This window comes from Pteronotus mesoamericanus, unplaced genomic scaffold (assembly GCF_021234165.1).
Source record: "Pteronotus mesoamericanus isolate MK-2021 breed Mesoamerican mustached bat unplaced genomic scaffold, CSHL_Meso_final scaffold_85, whole genome shotgun sequence".
Taxonomy (NCBI): domain Eukaryota; kingdom Metazoa; phylum Chordata; class Mammalia; order Chiroptera; family Mormoopidae; genus Pteronotus; species Pteronotus mesoamericanus.
The window spans coordinates 66,255,070-66,275,439 of NW_026555329.1; the positions used below are offsets into that span (position 1 = coordinate 66,255,070).

Below are 20,370 nucleotides of genomic sequence, written 5' to 3' on the forward strand. Positions count from 1 at the left end.
AGTGGCACTGGGACAAGGCTGCTGCCAGCTACACAGACAATAAAGCATTTATCCTTGGGGACTGTCCCCAAGACTCACCACCTCCCCCAGCTCTCCTCCTGGTTCGCCCTGTGATAACGCTAAAGCTTGGAGACCCCTGTGGCACTGGGGATGCTTCCAATTCAGTTGTCCATAAAATACTTCTCATTTACTTAGTTTAGAAAACTCACCTAAGGGACTCTAAAAGGAAATCATCGTTTATTCTTAAAATGAGCACCAACAGTCCCTAGCTTGAGATGGAATTAGAGATGCTCTGTAGTATTTTTACAGCATGAAGCTCTCTAAAGCATATAGAGTAGTTAAATGGTGGGAGAGAGGCTGCTGCATTTGACTGGGAATTAGTCTGTGACTACCTTAACTTTTCTGTATTAGTTACCCTAGGCAGAATTGTGGGGGCCTAGAATCAAAGCACAAAGCTCAGACTGTCTTTGATCTACCTCTTTAAAAAACCCTTTTGTTGGGGCAGGGGGGTGTGTCTAATCTCCCAGAGACCTGGTATTAGTTCCAAAGACAAGCCAGCAGCAGTAGCAAGATGTCTGAACTTTGGCAATTCCTGAACATGAGGCTCAGTGTGACTGTCAGAGAATGCTCAACAGGTCCCAATTTTATTTTCTTTTCCTTTACTAGAATTGGTCAATATTTTATAAATCATCTACAGAATTAAATTTTTAAAAGTTGGCTTAAGTTATTACCTCTACCTAAGGTAAGTTACTAGCATTCTATAATCTCAAAATATTTAAGATGTCAACCTTCAATCATATATTCCTCTATTGCATCTGACACAAAAATACCTAAATTGCCACAAAGCGCCTTAATGGAGGTGACACTTTAGAAATATCAACAATTAGGGAGGAAGAAAGAAGAAGATGAGGAAAAGTACTTCTTTATACAATCCCACTGAGGTTTCTAGTTTAGTTTCCTCAGCTGTTGAAAGGACCAAAAAGACTGGGAGTGAAGAGAACGGAAAAGGGTAATTCCTCTGCTAGGTACCCAGAGCTGGAGTGAACAAAACAAAGTAGGATACAGACAGGATTCTTCAATGACAGAATTAGAGCAGATACTGTATAATATTAATTTCAATAATCTGGCATTTAAGATAAAATTTAAGATATATTTATGATTTTACTGGTAACAGCCTAAAGGGACAGCGAGCCTTATAATTTGTTTAATCTGATCCTGAAAGAAAAATCTGGAGTTGTAATCACTACAATCAGGCAAAGAGTATAAACATCTTCTATCACATTATGGAAGTCTCCTAAAAAGTCACTATTAATTTAACCAAAGCCAAGAAAGGAAAAAGTCAGTTAACAAATTATTTCTGGAATTAATTATCTCCCACTAAATGCAGGATTTTTTTTTTCTTTTTCCTCTTTGATTTCAAAACTCTCTAAGGAGAGAAACTTGGGTAGTTACCTACCTATAGATGGAGATTTGAAAGGGTATTTATCAGGAAGATCCACTCTAACTTTCCATACTCCGCCTTCATATGGTGCTGAAAGGAGAGTAAAAATGTTATGCATTAGAAATGTCTCCAAATTAGAAAATAAACCTAAGTGTAAATTAAATATTAAATCCTAATCTCTTCTGAAAACCTTGCAAATTAATTCCCTTCAGAGTCAGGGACCTCCTATAACTTTGTATTCCTATTAGAATGCTTTTCTTAAAAGACAGAAATTAAGCAAAGATTTACTTTCTCCTCCCTCCCCCTAAGTTATCTGATTCTTTAAAGGAATTAAACACTATACAATTCTTTGGTAAGTAATAGCCTCCTATCTAAATCTATACCATGCCCCACTCAAAAACAAACAAAAAAAACCCCCAAAGCCCCCCCCACCCAAAAATAAAGAAGAAAAAAACCCCACCAGAAACAAAACTATAAAATACATTTTCCTGAACCATCAATGTAGCCATCCATACATAACCCAGAATTCACAATTCATGCTTAATACTGTCACAAAGATAAAACAGAAAAGCATATGAATTTACTATGATAAGAGCAAGATTTCCTCATTGGCTCTAGAGTTCAAGCAAATTTACTTTTCAAAAACCACACATACCACCATCCATCTTTGATATATTCATTTTCTATTAAGGAGAGTAAGACTGTAATAGAAGAACACACACCAACAAGTGTACTTACTTCCTTGTGGTCCATAAAACTTCACTACAAATTCATTGAGTCCTCCCAGGATTGTGACCTCATGCTTACTCTCAATGCTAAGGTAGAAGGTAAAGGAAATTACACAGGCTTTGTATTACCCAGAAGAACTCAGAATGACACCTCCAAGGTATGCTATTTTAGTAAGTGTTACCAGTAAAATATGAAACCGATAAAATATACAATAATTCTTGTAATTTAAAAGGTAATGCATGCTCTTGGGGAAAGAACAAGAATGGCTTTAAAGATTCAGAGGCTTGTGCTCAAACCCCAGCACTGCCACCCACTAGGTTTATGAGCCTGGACAAAATAGCGTGAACTGACTCCCTGAGCCTTTGTTCTCTCCTTGCAAATCAGGAAAACATCACTCCACAGGATTTTTGAGAGAATTAAATGGGTGAAGTAAGTAAAATGGCTAAGACTTTTTGTATGTACTGTACATAAATGATCGGCACTTAGTATTTCTCCCCTCTGTAATCTCTCCTTTCCAGGTGATCCACAAGGAGCCTCTGACATATAAACAGTATTCCATTTAGGCAAATTCAAATTCTCGGGAAAGCACTGATTCTCCTAAACTGGAGTACAGTGTGCTCGTAATTTATGAATTCACTAAGGAAAGTCCCCACAATTTTCTCCCTGGCTTGGAAAATAATCAAAATAGAGACACAACCTTGTTGCAAGTATTACTGCCAAAAGACCAGCTAGCTAGCTAGCTAGATAAATACATAACCAACCAACCAACCAACCAACCAACCAACCAACCCTGTCTGAAGTTTTTCTTTTCACCTACTCTTCCCCTCCCTCCTAAGTCTCCACCCGCCTTAGACTTGGGCGCTCTGGGGCTATAATCACAGAGGAGCAGCACTTCTGTGTTCTCTTCCTCATACCTATCCTCAAGACTCTCCCCCCTTTAAGGTACTAGAGTTCAATTACACAAACCAGACAAATCTGTCTCAGTAGAGGGAAAGGCTACTAGTCTAACACCTATTTCATGTCTCTGCTCTGTGATCTAAACCAATGCTAATTCTGATAGGACTTTGCGGCGGAGGGGGAGAGGACTTTGGGGAGCACAAAGCTGACTATAACATTAAAAAAAAGATATGACAGTCTGGTCTTGCCTTGATCTGGAAGACAAACTGTATGTACTATTATGCAAAAGAGAGAATCCAAAAAAATTTTTAAATGATCTCTTAGAGAAAGATGGTATTTTTTAAGGTATGAAATTAAGTATTGGACTCTCCATCCTCTGTGCTATAAACTACAGAACAGAGAGGCCAGGCATATTTTTGGCCAAGCTCTTGTTTAAGAACCTTGAACAATATCCACTAGAGATAGAAAATAAAATAATTTAGTCTATGCTAACTTGATCTAACTACTTTCGTAACATGTACACTGAAAGAATTCAAATAATATCCACACTGGAAAGCTGGCTTCACTTCTCATAGTCAAATGACACATGCACGCTTCGGTACAGTGAATTCTTTCTGACCACTCTGTCAGCCTACGAAATATTCCAGAGCTAATGCGAATGTCATAAATAGAAGTGCAACATGTTTAAATTGTTTTAGAACTTTAAAAAGCACCCTTGTGTTTGTGAAAGAAAAAAGTCAAATCTAGTTACAATAAACATAATTAAATGAAAGCAATAATGTCATCGAAGAAAACACTTAAAAAAAAAATCTTGGGGGGTAAAAAGCTTTAAGAATGACACGAAAGCCAGAAACCTCAAAGGAAAAGAATTGCAGATGCAAGCGCACACACACATTTAAAACTTCTATATTGTAAAAGACAATTAAGGCAAAGGATAAACTAAGAAGAAAAAAATTATAGCATATGGCCAAAAATTTGGGTTTTTAAAAAGAGTTTTTTTTTTTAAAAAGCAGTAAGCACAAGTGGCCAAAAAAAAAAAACAAAACAAACAAAAAAAAAAAAACACAAACCCATGGCGGGGGGGAGTGGCAAGGACAGCCAAGTTGGAAACTTCAAATGAGCAAAATTAAGCTATAAAAAGTTCAATTCATTAGTTTAGAACTGAAACAGTTTTCACTATAAATTGATAAAGATGAAAGCTGGATAAAACCTAGTGTTCGGTGGCATATAAATGAGTGTTCCTGAAAACAAATTTAGCATTATATTCCTGAACTTAAAATGAATTTACTCTTTTTATTCAAATTGCACTCCAATGAAGTTATGTTTTAAAAATAACCAGGCACTGCTGGTGGGAGTGTGAAATGGTCTCAGTCGCTGGAAGACTTGGCGCTGTAAGCTGCACACATGCGCACCCTATGCCCATCAGGGCTACTTGTCTAAGAACGCTCACAGCACCATACGTAATATCCAAAATTAGGCTACAACCCCAAGGTTCATCAACAATAAAAAGGGTAAATTATAAAACAATCACCCAACAGAATATTATACACCAATAAAAAATAAATTGCTACACATAAGTGTAAAAGCAGGGGACCCCCCCCCCCCCCGCAGAAACCCCTGGAATTATCTTTAGAGGGCAGGCCCCTTGTAGTACAGGCTTCCCTCGCTGGGTGAGTGCTCTAGAGATCAGAGTACGAGCTACTGTTGTTTTGAGAGGCTGTGTTCAGTCTCAGTGAATTTTTTCTTAAGGCTCAACGCGTTCGCCCATTTCATGAAGGGTGATTTACCAGCGCACGTCCACACCACACTGAGTGCTCAGCAGTTTTGACCAAAAACGACATGACCCTGGTGTGCCACCCTCCCTATTCACCCAATCTTGCCCCAGCAACTTTTTTGTTTGTTTGTTTCCACGGATGAAAAAGTCCTCAAAAGGAAACGTTTTGTGGCTGTGGAAGAGGTGAAACAAAAAACAGCAGAAGCACTAAAAGTCATTAAAATCGAATAGTTCAAAAACTTGAGCATAAAAAAAGTCTCAGTAGGTGTATTGCAGCAAATGGAGAGTACTTTGAAGGTGACTGAAGTTTAAACATGTAAGAATATACAGTATTTTATAAGTAAATTCCAGTTATTTTGGGGTCTCCCCTCACATAAGTCTTACAGATATAATAGTGAAAGAAACCAGATACCAATAGCATATGAGGCAAGATCCCACTTATACACATTTCAAACAGGATAAACAAATCAATGGTGTTAGAAATTAGGATAGTGGTTACCCTAGTGGGGACTGTGATCATTGGAACGGGCCTTGAGGGGGACTTTTGAGGGGACGAATTACACCTTTATTGTTCCATTTATCATTGAACTATAAAAATTATTTATGTACTCTTTGCATATATTTTGTTGTTTAATAAAAAGTCCTAAAGACAGTGTGTCTGACACTGTTTACTGAACTATTCGAAATTTTAAAATGGAAATAATCTAAATATGTATCATTAGGAAATTGGCTAAATGAATTATAAACCATTTATACAACAGGCTGCTACTAGTGTCTACCTCTGCCCACCCAGAGCTCCACCAGCGTTTGGTTCCGCTCAATGTGGGCTATCCAGAAGCAGCAAATGGAACACCGCAGCACAGATAAAGATACCCCAGCCATTAAACAAAACTGAAAAACCTACAAGGATAATGAGAGAATGGAGTAAGGTTTAAGATTAAATGAGTTTAATAAAAGACGCTGTAACCTAATTTTATAATATATAAATCTGTAGGAGTAGAATCCATCAATCAGAACTAATATGGATAACAATGATCTATGGCAATTACTCTTCATTAATCACTTAAAATTATGAATTATCCATACAGACATTTCTTCTAGAAAACTGAAGAAATCTCTTCTCTCTCTTACATGATGCAATAAATCCAGGTTTCTTCCATCTTGTGGTGTGTTTGGGATATAGTCCATGCTTCTGTCCACTCCCCAAAGAAGATTCTCCTTTCCGTCACTCCTGACCCTCCTCGTCCCCGTGACCAGAGATCAATGGTCCAAACCTCCTCCTTCCCATAATCCCTGGTACAATCAACACACCAGATACCCTGGGTCTGTCTTTAATTACACACTATACCATAAATTAAAGAGTTCTCATACAGTCCATGTCATATGAAAAGCTAAAAGTGGAATGAAACCTTTAAAACTTCTACCAAGTTGGTAAAATAAGAGGCTGCACTAAATTTATGCTGCCTTGTAATGGGGTACAGACACTAAATCAAATGGAAAAAAGAATCTTAGTTCAGTTGAATGGAAAACCCTGCATTAAAAATAAGCCATTCCATCATCACAAATGAATAACTTGTCCACAAAAAAATACAGAATTACTTGACTGCTGTTACCATATGTACTTATGGTAGAGACCACGTGTTTCTTTCTCCTCTCTGCTGCAAGGTCAAGGACAAGGAAGGCAATGAGAAGGCAGGGAACAATGATAAAAATAATGATTTATTTCTGAGATACGCTGGTCAGACTACCAGACTGGCAGAATTCACAAGAAGCTTCCTTCATTACTTTCTCAGTTTCAGAGCTTAAAAATATCCTTCAGATACAGATACATTCTGATAAAAATATATTAAACCCATAAAAATCACATTTTATTCACCTCTGATCTAAGTTATTTGTGACATACTGCTTTTTACTTACTTAGCATTTCACTATTACAGAATAGTATCAGCATTTTCAGTAGACTAATGATTAACATTCCTAGGAACCCGAGTTCATTTTACTTTTAAAATGCCAGCCACCCACCACCTTATTCCCTGAATGGTGTTATGATTACACAATCTAATATTTAAAGGCTAATGCCAAACTGTCAAGAGATAACTGACATTCTTGGCAAAACGTGTCTATCAAGATTTTAGAAATAATTTTTATATAATTCTGGAATTTTCCAGAAAGGGAGCCAAGATGTAAGCCTGTGTCACAGACTGATGTTAACAGGTCAAGGACATAAGATTCAGATGGCATTGTTTTCTAAGCTTCCTAATAATGAGTTTATAAAATAAAAGAGAGTGGCCTCCCTGGGCTGTGTCCATACAAATGAGGATCTGGGTTAAAGAGATGTGCTTCTTTGCAGAAGGTAAAAGCAATCTGTATAGTATTCTCACTGTATGTTCAGACAGTCTGCTTACAGTTTGCCTTGAGAGTAATCATACTACGAAAACAAAGAAACTCAGCAACCTTCACTACTTGTCTTGAAAATACATGGTATATCTGTTAATCCATTAATGTGCAAAATATCACAAAAAATACTTTGGGATTTATTTTTATAAAGAATCCTTCTCCTTTAGAGAGGGATAAATTGAAATATTTACTAATAAGTAATGTCTAGGATTCGCTTCAAAATAACCATTATGGACAGAGTTAGGAGAGAAAGGGACAGAAGAAATGGCCCTGGCCCTGAGTTGATGACTGCATCTGAGTAATGGGTACATAGGGGTTCATTCTACTGTTCTCTCTACTTTTGTCTATGTTTGAAATTTTCCATGATAAAAGTTCTAAAGAAAGTAATGTAGTCAGTATCATCGTAACTTTAGTATTTAACAAGCACAAACAATTTAAAACAAGCACAAACAATCTGTAGCAGCTCCTACAGCTCTCCTGAAAGCTTATGAAATGACTCAACCTTTTCCTAAGGTCCAATACTTATCTGAGGAAGAAAAACAGAAAAAGCGATCCAGTATGTAAGAACACAAAGCCTTCATACTGAAAGAGAAGACTCTCTAGGGGAGTCGGAAAAATGGGTGAAGACAGTCCAAAGGTACAAACTTCCAGTTCTAAAATAAGTCATGATGTATATGGTATGATGTACATACAGCATGGCTACTAGAGTAAATACCACATCGCATATCTGAAAGTTGCCAAGAGTAGATCTTAAAAGTTCTCATCACAAAAAACAATTCTGTGACTATGTTAAGGTGAGAGATGTTAAAACTAGACTTACCATGGTGATCATTTTACAATATATACAAATACTGAATCATGTGGTACACCGGAATCTAATGTTGTATGTCAATTATACCTCAATTAAAAAAATAAAGAGAAGAGTACTCTGCCAAGATAGCAAATCAATAGCTGACATTCTAGGAAAATCAAATTTCAGTGGCTTCAAAGGATAGCTGAGAAAATCCAACCACACTGAGGGAAGATGAGGATGGCTTTTGACTATCCATGACAAATAGCCTCTCGGCAAAATAATAAAGATGTGCCTTTATTTAAATTATAAGGAAAAACGGTCATGTACAATAAGCAAAGGCTCCTGGATGACATAAAGTTTAATTTTTTTAAAAAAGGTTTTTAAAGATTAGTGTTCACCGTGTTAGGAGGACGGGGAATTCCATTCAAAGGAGAAATAAAAATAGCAGAACTAAAAGCTATTGTAAAAAAAAGCAGCAGGAAAGAGGGAGGAAAAGGCTTCTACCAGTGATGAAATACATACACATAAAGAATAAGGACATCTTTTTATTCATTTATCTCAATCTGGGAGAAAGGCAATGATATACTAGTTAAGAGCAATTAACAAAACAATATATGTGCCATAGCTCCTAAACTCAAGCAGTTTTAGTCCCTGCATCCCCTGCATGCATGCACGCATAAATAAACGAAAAATATATGCTTTCTACATAAATAGGAACCTGCTATGCTGAGTTAGCACCTATTAAATCCACAAAGATCATAGACTTTATTTCTATTAAAAATTGGTTTATTAGCCCTGGTTGGTGTGGCTCAGTTGGTTACAATGTTGTCCCGTAACCAAAAGGTTGTGGGGTTCAATTCCCAGTCAGGGCACATACCTAGGTTGTGAGTTTGATCCCTGGTCTGGGTGTAGGTCCCTGGGCCCAGGTGTGTATGGGAGGTAACCAATCAATGCTCCTTTCTCGCATCAATATTTCCCTCCCTTTCTCTCTAAAAGCAATGAAACAAAACACTTGGTGTACTAGCCCTGGCTGGTGTGGGAGCGTCATCCCGTAAACCAAAAGGTCACAGGTTTGATTCCCAGTCAGGGCACATGCCTGGGTTGCCATTAGGCCCCCAGTTGGGGCATGTATGAGAGAAAACTGACTGATGTTTTTTCTCTCTCACATCAGTGTTTCCCTCCCTCCCTTCCCCTCTTTCTAAAATCAGTAAGTATGTCCTCGGGTGAGGATTTAAAAAAAAAAAAAAAAAGCTGGTTTACTAAATATTATACACACCTCCCGCATAAGTGCCTTAAGGAAAACAAAAACAAAAACTCCTCTTAAACACAACCTGCATTCAAGAAGCTTCAAGTTTAGCAAAGGAAGATCTTTCCACTAGGAGTAAATGCACAATAATTTGCATAAAGTGCTACTAGTGTTTAGAGCAGGAAGAGGTTTCTTCCGGCTTGCGGGCAGGGATAGCAATGGTTTGCCAAGGAAGGCAAGGATTTACACAGGCCTTAAGAACAGTGTGATCTGGATAAGGGCGGGGGGTGGGGGGGTGGCGGCATTTAGTGCAAAGACAGAAAAGCACAGGCTATGTCCAGAGAATAGCGAACAGTACATTTTTATTGTGATGAGTAGATCATGGGGAATATTAGACAGCAGGCCAAGACCAGGTTACAAAGAGTCCCGAAACATGGATTTTATCTGGTGGACAGGGAGACGGTTGGCAGTGCCATACACAGTGCACAGGACTGTGCTTTACAGAGATAACCGAGCTGCGGTGTGTAGAAATGGCTGAAGGTGTGATAAACAGAATTAAAGCAAAACAGTGGAACACAAATGTTCAAGGACTCAACTAAGAGAACAGCTGTGGGAATACTGGGAGAGATTAAAAGGAGACTTTACAGGCTCTGCAACTGACTGGATGTGGGACAGCCAAAAAAGCTCCAGCACTGCTAGAATGTCTCATGTTCATGAGGAAGGAACAAGCTAGAGTTCTAAGTCAATCTCCTAATTTCTGAATGTAAGCAAAGCACATGTGCTCCAGTGTCTGTCTCTCGGTGAAGCCTTCTGGGACTGCCCTATTGACAACTGCGTGCTGCTCCATTCCCACCGTGTATCTAATATACTCTAGAGTCTACTTTTATTTGTTGATCGCCAGTCTCCGACTACTATACTGCAAGTTCCAGAAAGGCAGAGATTGTCTGGTTTGAGTGCTGCTGCATTCCTAGAAAGGTTCTGGCACACAGTAGGCACACAAATTAATATTTATAAAAAGAACACATGAATGAAGTCAGTCGCAAGACAGCCATAGCCTGAAGCTGCCAGTCTGAGATCTAAGTATAGTTTTAGCCTTGTCAGACAGGTGAGGGGTACTATTAATGGCAAAGTGGGACACAGGGCAGAAGGAAAAGTTTTTTATGCAAGATGCTAAGTCAGTCTTGAACACATTATAATTTACAGTATAAATGGATAAACCAAGTGGCAATATACTACAGGCAGCTGGAAAACTCATGATTTAAAAGGAATCACGTTGTAAATTACTAACTCTGAGGCGGTCTCCTAATTGCTAAAAAAAGGGTGGGGGGAATATTGAAGATGAAATGAAGTATCTACAAAGGTACCTGGCCCAGCATCTGACACAAAAGAAATTCATTTTTTTAATGTAAAATAAATACACAAAACTGATTAAATTAATTCCCACATGATTAAAATTTCCTAAGCAACTCAAAAATTTTATAATACTTAAAAATTTATTTTCTTATACACTTTTTAAAAGATATTATTTATTTTACAGAGGGGGTAGAGAGGGAGAAAGAGAGGAAGAGGAACATCAGTGTAAGAGTGAAACATCAATCTGTTGCCTCTTGCACGCGCAGTGACTACGGACTGAACCAGCAACCCAGGCCACGTGCCCTGACCAGGAATCAAAACGATGACCTTTCGCTTTTTGGGATGATGCACAACCAACTGAGCCACACCTATTATGGCATTTTCTTCTACATTCTTAAATAGAATACTAAGAAAACAGCCTTTCTTGATGCTGAGTCATCATTATGAATAATAACACAATGATACCCTTAGGAATTAATAAGGTATGCCATCTTCTGCTATAGAAAATTTCTGATCCTCTTACGCTAAAGGCCCTGGCAAGTTTTTTTCCTTGTTTCTCTTCTTCAGCTAAGTCTAAGGCTGTCACAGGGCTACCATCCCTTAAAAGGTGTCTATGGTGGGTTATAAAAATCAGATAACCAAAGTTTGTGAAATTTTATTTTAAAAAATGAGGGTAAATACATTCTAAGAAATACATTCTCCAATAAATGAAATGCACAAAATAGGTAAGTTTTAGGTATTTGTTCACAGGTTTCAACTACATTGGCTGAAGCTGCCAACAACTTCTGAGGGAGGTATATTATATTAAAAATAGCCATTTCAAAATATGTATGTATTGTCCAGAAGTAAAAAACTTTCACAAGTTACTACAATATACTAAATACTTAAAGACTCATTATGTAAGGAGTAAAAAGTAGGATATATTTTAAAACTTTTATATAGTCACAAAATTTCATTATAAACCAAGCATAGTCATTACCACCTGGGAAACCAAAAATCACACTAGCCTCAGAAGACAGCCTTTTCTCCCTCGTGTTATCCTTTCATTTAAAGCTTCCATGGCAGAAACCAAAGTAAACACTGGCCAGGTCCAAGTAAATGTTATGTTTTAAAATGGGGAAATCATCACTGGAACTTTGTTCTTGCCTGGATGCATCATTCTGCAAACAGACTCCCAAATAAGAGTAAAAAAGATTTATTTTAAAATTACGAGTCATAAGGGAAATAATTTTTTTCAAATAAATTTTAGAAAAAGCAAGTGTTTGAGAGATGTAGGAAATCTAAGCCTCACTCCATCCCCCAACAAAATGTTTTATAAAGCAGGTTTACAAAGTCAAATAGTCAGAGATGACTCAGTTGCACAAGTTAACAGACAAACAGAGGGAAAGATGATGAATGATACCATTTTGAGGCCAAGGAGATAGAGTCAAAACAGAAATAAGATTTTTATTTTCTAGAAAGTTCATATTCCAGCCCTGGTCAGGGAGCTCTGTTGGAGTACTGGTTAAAGAGCGTCCCGATATGCCAAGCTTGAGTGTTCGATCCCCAGTGAGGGCACATACAAGAATCAACCACTGAGTGCATAAATAAGTCAAACGACAAATCAATGTTTCTCTCTTTCTCTTCCTTCCACTCTCTCTAAAAAAACAACGAAAATAAAAAGCTCATTGCAGGTAAGCACCTCAAAATATTTAAAAGTCAGTATCAATAACATAGAAATAGCTCTTTTAATAAACAGACTTTATTGCTTTGCTATTTTATGGCAACAGTGAATCTTGTTTACTTTTAACTGAAAATTTACACATGTACATAAATTAACAGAATATTAGCTAATTAAACAATATATTACTCTTAACTCATAAAAGGTTAATCAAAAGCTTAATTTTTCACAATTTGGTTTCCTTGGTATAGCTTGATTCAAAGGTAACACTCACAGTATGCTAAAGATAAGTCAAATTCCCAAAGAATTGCTTATTTTCTTAGGTGTCATGGCATTATGGTTTCATTTAAGAAAATGGCCATATTTTTAAGAGGGCCTACTGTTAAATGACAACAACACCTAGGATGTGTCCTAAAATGTTTCAGAAAGAAAAACAGATGTGTGAGAAAATACCGATGACTGCAAATTTTTAATTTGGGCAATGGGGTTTCATTCAACTGACCTTTAGTTTTGTACACTTAAAGAATCTAATAATAAAAAATTATTTGCAATTATTTAATTTCCAATACCTATCATTTCTTTCTATAAATTGGAAAACTATATGTATATATCTGATTATACCTCAATGGAAGAATGACACTCAGTGTCAAGGAGCTATCAGCTAGCTAATCAAACATCCGGTATAAAATCTGTGAACTTGGAATACAACTTTGAACCGCAAAGAGATTCTCAGGGCACAAGACACCCCAGAGACATCAAGTCCTCAATTGAAATCCAAACAAATCATCTAGATAAACGGGTTTTAAATTTTTTTTTCAATTTTTAAAAGGCAGGACACATTAAAAGATAGTGGTACTTAATCACAACTTTCAGTTTTCATGTTCTCAGCATGGAGGTAAGACAAAACCACTGTCCACATCCCAGAGAAGTGAACAGAAAGAACTCTTGTCATTCCAAAGGCAGACGACCTAATCACAGTAGGCTAGAGAAGAAAAATAAATCACAAGGGTAAGGACGACAACAGCATTTGAACTTGAAAATTCTGAAGTCACATTGCAACACATAATTTCCCCATAAACAGTACAGAAACATGCACATAGCCAGGTGACTCTGCAAAATCCTAATGGAACCATCTACTTAAAATACATCCGACTTCCCCTTCTGGGCTCTATGCTTTTTGCTGTGCCATCCACGAAGGACGAAGTGCAAAGTGGCTTCTCAGTAGATATTACTAAGTAAAATTTAATAGGGCTTTCTGGAATGTCTATGCAGTGTATTTGATATTCACGTTTCCAATGTTGTTTTCTCTGAAAATCTTTGATAACTTTACTTCCTTTATTCATTTTAAATATATTAGACCTGTTTTTATCCTGACAGCTGATGCAATGCTGCTCAATGAAAAGAAAATTAAGCTAAGTGTTTAATAATCCCTACCCACAGATGTTCTAATCAAGGCACGTGTGAATCATTCACAGTAATCAGTGACATTTTAAAGGAAATATCCTCTTTGGCTCTCTTTAAGTGACATATAGTATATTATGTCTGCAAAGTGATGCATAAAAAATTAATAAATACCAAGCAGTGGTACCCATTTAGAAGATTATGAAAGAGTAAAAACAATGGATCACAGAAATGAGCAGAAGGGGATCTCAGACATGTGATCTTCCTCTACTTAGTCAACACATCCCAAAGTCATGGAAATTTCTAGAGATCAGTGATTGCCCAATATAATTTTATGACTTCAGTAATCTCAAGGAGAGTTTCTTAAAGCAAGCTCTTTAAAGTTCAAATATACTGCCTGTAAATTCAAAGGGGGAGAGATAACATACACATACATACAATTACTTTACACTTAAAAACATGCTCTCAAGCTCTGCTCACAGTGCCTCCTCATTCCCTAGTTCTTTTCCAGAACACGAATTATCGATGCCCACTGTTCCCTTTACTACGCCACGTTCATTAAACAGGTGTGTCAAATATTAATGATTTTGATTTCATAAAAATGTTAAGGGGAAAGAGAATAGCACAGGCTCAGGCTTTTTAAAGCAATACATGTGCAAAGGAATAAGGAAAGGTTCAAGATCACTGTCAAGATTTTACACTGGAAAAAAGGTGAACTATGGATAAATACACTCAACAGAATGCCAAATTAAATTGCAGCCTACCATACAGAGAACCCCACACTCCAAAACAACTGCATATGCCTTCATTCAAATTGAGCCTCATTTCTATTATCCATTTGGAAAACTTAGGAGAGGCAGTAGCAATCATTTGTTGCAAGTTTAACAAAGGTCTGGATAAACATTGTAAAAAAAGAAGATGAAAAAGTAATCTAAAGTGATACAGAAAAGAGCAGTGTCTTTCTGATTGAAATTCTGCTGCAAAACTACCTGAGCCAACTATGCTTTAATAAAAAATGAATAAAATTATATATTAAAGAAACTATACAGAAAGGTAGTAGACAAACATCCTACTTGATATGTTCAAGTGGCTATTAAAAACTACCTTTATTTATTACCTTTATGAATAATTAGGATGAAAGAATTGGGATGAAACTTTCAACAGAAGCTGAAATGTTGCTTTTTTAAAAAAGTCCATAGTGGAAGGAAGCCAAAGAAATAAAAATTTTAACTGGAGAAAAAGTTGCTTTTAAAGAAAACACCCTACTATAAGAAAGCAACCCCAATATGATTAAATAAGCAGAAAACCCTGGAAAGGCAAGAAATGTGAGGTGAAGGGGGACTATAAACTAGGTGTGTAATGTGATACAGGATAAAGAGTGGCTGGAGCTATTTTAAGCATCATTCAAGTAACAGGTGATAGAGCTGAGAGAGGAAGCTTTCCAGCCATGCTGGTAAGACTGCTAGCTCAAAACCAACAGGAATGATTCCCACATAGTAAGAAATGGGGTGTCAGGTACAAATAATATGGAAGTGATAAATAATACGAAAGCTAGCCTAATAATTTCAACAGAAGCCTGAGATTTAAATACACATAAATAGTAAGAGAATAAAAATTGTACTGCTATGCAGTACAGGACAGAAATTTAAAATCAAGTTTCTCATAAAGAGTGCTTCCTGAATAATTAAACAGTGTGAAAAAATCAAAGTTATTCAGCAAAACAAGAGAAGACAAACCTAGACACATACACCAGTGGGTGTGTATATATAGTAAGAAAATTTGGCATTGAAAAGGTGACAAAACTATTAGGTTTCCCCTCTCATGTTTGTACCATGGGGACAAGTAGGACTGATAGGCTCAGGTGCCACTGAAACAAACAGACCTCTGGTGCCAAAATCAGAGGGCAGAGTGCAGTTCTGAGAACACCTTTCAATGCAACTAAAAAAATCTCATCTGGTGAAGTACTAAGTTTTGAGCATTAAAAAAAAAAAAGTCTTTAACGTGTGAATGGGGGGCTAAAGCAGCTTTCCTATCCCCTAACCCTCTACTCCCAATGCCCAGACACTACAATGTTGCCTAAATACTACCAGTGTTTGTGTTTTATATAGAAATGTTTATACATACACACATTCACATCATCACAGAAACCATGGGTGTACACTGTTCTGTAAACATCTTTCTCCATGTAGTATTTGGGGGACATCTTTCTACAGCAATACTTAATATTGAAGTCTTCCCCCATCCCCAGCACCCTTTTAATGCATGCACAGTATCGATGTACTGTAATTTAAATCAGTATCCACTAGTGACCGGGTAGGTGGTTCTCAGTTTTTTGCCATTACAATTAACATTATAATGAACAACCCAGTCCATGTCTCCTGCTATCCTTTTTCAAGTTTCTGTTTGCAATTTCTAAAGGTAGAACTTCAGAGTCAAAGGAATATATACCAAATTTTGAGAGTGCCTAAATGTCCTTCAAAAAGGTTATGTCCAGCCCTAGCCTGTGTGGCTTGGTTGGCTGGAGCATCATCCCATAGCATGGGTTCAATTCCTAGTCGGGGCACATACCTAGGTTGTGGTTTGGTCCTGGCAGAGGCATATGAGAGAGGTGACAGATGTTTCTTTCTCTCTCCGCACCGCCCTCCGCCCCAACCTTTGGTTCTTCCCTCCCTTCTCCTCTATAAGCATGGCTTCAGGTGAGGATTTAGAATAAATAAATAAATAAATAAATAAATAAATAAATAAATAAATAAATAAATAAATAAAGGCAGGCTGTATCCAGTTACTTTTTAACCACCATCAGAAGAGCCAACAGGTTTTCCGCACACTCTCACGAATACCGGTATTAAAGTTTGCAAAGCGAAGTGAAGTTCATCTTGACACTGACCGAATTGCCATCGGTACCTCAAATTGCCCAGTGCTCTTTTCTCTCCTGCTGTTCATGAATTCAACTGCAGCCCTGGCTGGGTCACCCAAGGGAAAAGGATCCACTCAGCTGACCCTTCTTCTAGCCTTTCTAACACAGCACCTGCACGGGAAGGTGGCCCTTCAGGGTTCATGAACAAAACTGCACTAGATATGCAGCACCTCCCATTAACTGTCTCAAAGACAAGACCAGCCAGCCGATCAAATGTCAACCCTTAAGATAGGTTAATTCCAGAACCTGGGCAGAAGAAGGTAAAAACAAGGAGTTTAGTCTGGCACGACATCATTTAATTAAATGACAGAAATAGTACACTTTACCTACTTCTCTAAACACTCAAAGTATTTGTATTTCTAAATCTATGCCCCAAACAAGATATGAAGTTAATTTCTTATTTCTTGAGTGGACCTGATATTTTAAATGGCTCCTTATACCAAACTACTTTTGTTATTACAGCCTACAAAATAATAAACTCGCATTAAAAATTACAGATTTGAATCCCTTAGCAAGAGTCAACATTTTAAGGTAATACTGGTCTCTAATTTACTAAAAACTAAAAGCCATAGACTACCCTTGACTACTTAAAACACGAACTTGTAGAAAATAATTCAAACATAAAATGGTATTTACCTTCTACATATCTAAATAACATTCTCATGTATTACTTGATTTTCTAGTTACAAATATTATCAAGTGACTTTCTCGTTATGGAATGTCAGGATTTTCACCTTACCCTCGCTTTCCCTCTTCCTATCCATGGAAACTAGTTATATCACCACTGGTCAAGTAGATATTCACAGATTATGTTACTAATGACCTTGTAAATATTATTCACTGCTGAACCATATATTATTGTACGATTTAGTTTTTTCTTTTCAGTATTTTTCCCCAAGGAAATAATCACTGCCTTAAAAAAATTAAACAAACAAGAAACCAATGTATCTATCACTAATCTGTTCCTTAATTTTGACAGAACAGTCTCAACATGTTTAAACACATCAGGATGAATATCTGTATTTAAGTATTTTCTCTCACAAATGTTCTCTCTCTCACGCTTCGGCTTGACCAGGTAGCACGCATTCCCTAAGCATATGTTGGCTAGATGGCAAAGGAAGCTGATCCATTAATGTGTTTAGCTGATGGAAGAAAGCCAGGCAGGGTTCAATACCTGACTGCAATCTACCCAAGAGCAATCCACAATTTTTCTGTTAAAAGGAACCGCTGACATCACTTTAAAATAAATAGAAAATATTCAAAATCAGCATTATCTAGACGGTAAATTCCAGGACTAAAGAGTCACATGTTGGAGTTTGAGAGAAGACAGTAAATAAGTCCTAAGACCCAACTAACTCTCTGCCAATTTCACAAAATCACCCAGTTTCAGAGCTCCTCTATGGCCAAGAAAAGGGGTTCTTTTTCCAAGAATAGAGATTTCGTAATAAAAGAAGTTCAGGGTTCTAGTGGTAAGAGAGCGGGCTCATCAGTTTGAATCTCAGCTTCATCATTTACTTGCCATAATGGTCTTGGGCAGGTCACTTAACCTCTGTGTGCATTGGTTTTCCTCAGTGTAAAAAGGGGTTAATAGTAAATATATCACAGGATTAAGGAAAGGCTCAGTATTGACTATTACTAACACACCAAAAATAGTATCCTCATATTTAACAGGGTACATCTATATGTTTAATCTACCTTAGTTAATAACCTGCAAAGTCGAGATTACATCTCTTCAATCTTTTTTTTTAATTCTTTTTCTTTTATTGATTCCAGAGAGAGGGGAAGAGAGAGAAAGAAAGAGAAACATCAAAGTGAGAAACATGGATGTTGCCTCCCACAGGCACCCTGACTGGGGACTGAACTCACAACCAAGGCATGTGCCTTGACCGGGAATCGAACCAGTGACCTTTTGGTTTGCAGGACAACCGCCAACTAACTGAGCCACACCTGCCAGGGCTCTTCAATCTTGAGAAGAGTTAAGTACACAAGTGGCTCTTTTACCTTGAATAGGATTAGTCTTATTATATTGATGTTAGCAACTGCTAAAGAGGGGATTATTAATTTATAACTTGTTCCAAAGATGGTATTCAGCTCAACTTCTATGCTGGTGCAGCCCCATGCCAATTCTTTAAATTACTACTTCCCCTTTTTAGTCACAAATATTAAAAACAGCTAGCTAGCCCTTTAGCATTTAAAAGGTGCTAAGCACTATTCTAAGCCTTTTTACTAACAGGAGCCCAAGGAGATAAGCTATTATTACAAGGATAGGTTAAGTCACCCACCCAGGCTCATAGAGCCAGTAAACTGTAGAGCTAGCGCTGGAACCCAGGCCGTCTAGTTCAAGGACATGCTCTTGTTAGTTATGCTACGTTGTCTCTCTACATAGATCATAGAGCCGCTGGGAGAGGGGTGTAGCATATTCAAACCTGTCCTGAAGATTAACTCCAGAGAGACTGCAGAGGACAGCAGGGAGACAGAAGGAAAGGCCAGCTGGGATCTTAAGAACAAGGGCAGGTAAGAGCTGAAAGGGCTGGAGAGGAACCCCAATTTCAATGAGATTTCTAGTAAGTAAAAGAACTTCATGACTAATTGTATGTGAGAGAGAGAAAAAGAATTCAATACCTGATGTTTCCGATCTGGCAGATGAGGTAAATGACACTGCTCCCACAAAAATGAAGGGGAAGGCAGGAAGAGCAGCAGGTTGGGGTGGGGCAGAGAAGAGCAACACAGGACATTTAAGTGTGAGGTGATGAGACAACATTCAATAATATTCCCTCATTTTTTATCTAGCCCTAAAATGGTTCTAAGTAATGCTGAATGAATGAACTACAAGTTAAGATTCTTACTACTCGAAGGAATTATTAAATAATTAACTTACTGGTCCCCCAATAAAACCCTTGTTCCACCACGGGTGAAAAGGAGGGTCTACAGATTGGTGGAAGGCTTTGCAGTGCGGCAAACCTGTGTTTGGAGCCCAGTTCCACCACTTCCTAGGTAAGTCGCCCAAGACCTTGCTACTCAAGGGGGTGCACAGAACCTGGGCCCCTTCCAGACTAACAAGACCCCCCAGTGACTAATGTGCACATTAAAGTTTGAGAAGCACCAACCTACAGCAAGTGAAATGTTCTGAGTCTTGCTTCTTTCCCCCATTTACAAAAGTGGAGATAATCATATTTACCCCACAGGGTAGCTGAAGATGAACAAATGCCAAATATTTACCAAGCTTCTACCAAGAGATGTCGGCGTCTTACATATTTTGCTTCATTTAATCCTCTCGACAACCCTACTGTGCAGGTATTTTTTCCACTATAAAGAAGAGTCAGGCTACGATACCTTCCAAGGTAAGACTGTTGATAAGTAGAACTACTTACTCATTGTCTCTCAATATTCTGCTTCCCGTTAAACCGAAGAACAAGAAGGGGAGAAGAGAAGCCTTGCACTTACAGAAAACCAAAACAAGAGCTTAAAATAAGTTAACACATCAATCAACATAATTCAAAAACAGTACTCATGCAAGTTTAAATGACTCTGCTGTGCTTATCTTGAATTGGTTTTCAGAGCACAATATCACATTAACAGCATTAATCTCAACAGTTGTGCTAAAATAGAGCAACCGGCAGAAAATAACAGTGGTCACTAAGACAAAGTGAAAATTCTCCATATGATACAGAAGGCTTATCTGTCTATATTATAGGTTCCCTAGGGATAGAAATTCAGGCACAGAAAGGAACGTCCTAAGAATACCTGGCTGACTGTAGGATA

General features: G+C 37.6%; 1 protein-coding gene across 1 annotated transcript in view; it reads right to left on the reverse strand.

The window, feature by feature from the left end:
* UBE2H (ubiquitin conjugating enzyme E2 H) overlaps nucleotides 1-20,370 on the reverse strand; it is a 100,472-nt gene that overhangs the window by 40,340 nt on the left and 39,762 nt on the right. The window contains exons 2-3 of the mRNA XM_054564486.1: nucleotides 2,180-2,256; nucleotides 1,457-1,531 (exon numbers count right to left, since the gene is read on the reverse strand). Of these exons, the coding sequence (XP_054420461.1) occupies nucleotides 1,457-1,531; nucleotides 2,180-2,256 (152 nt within the window). The remainder of the gene's footprint in view (nucleotides 1-1,456; nucleotides 1,532-2,179; nucleotides 2,257-20,370) is intronic.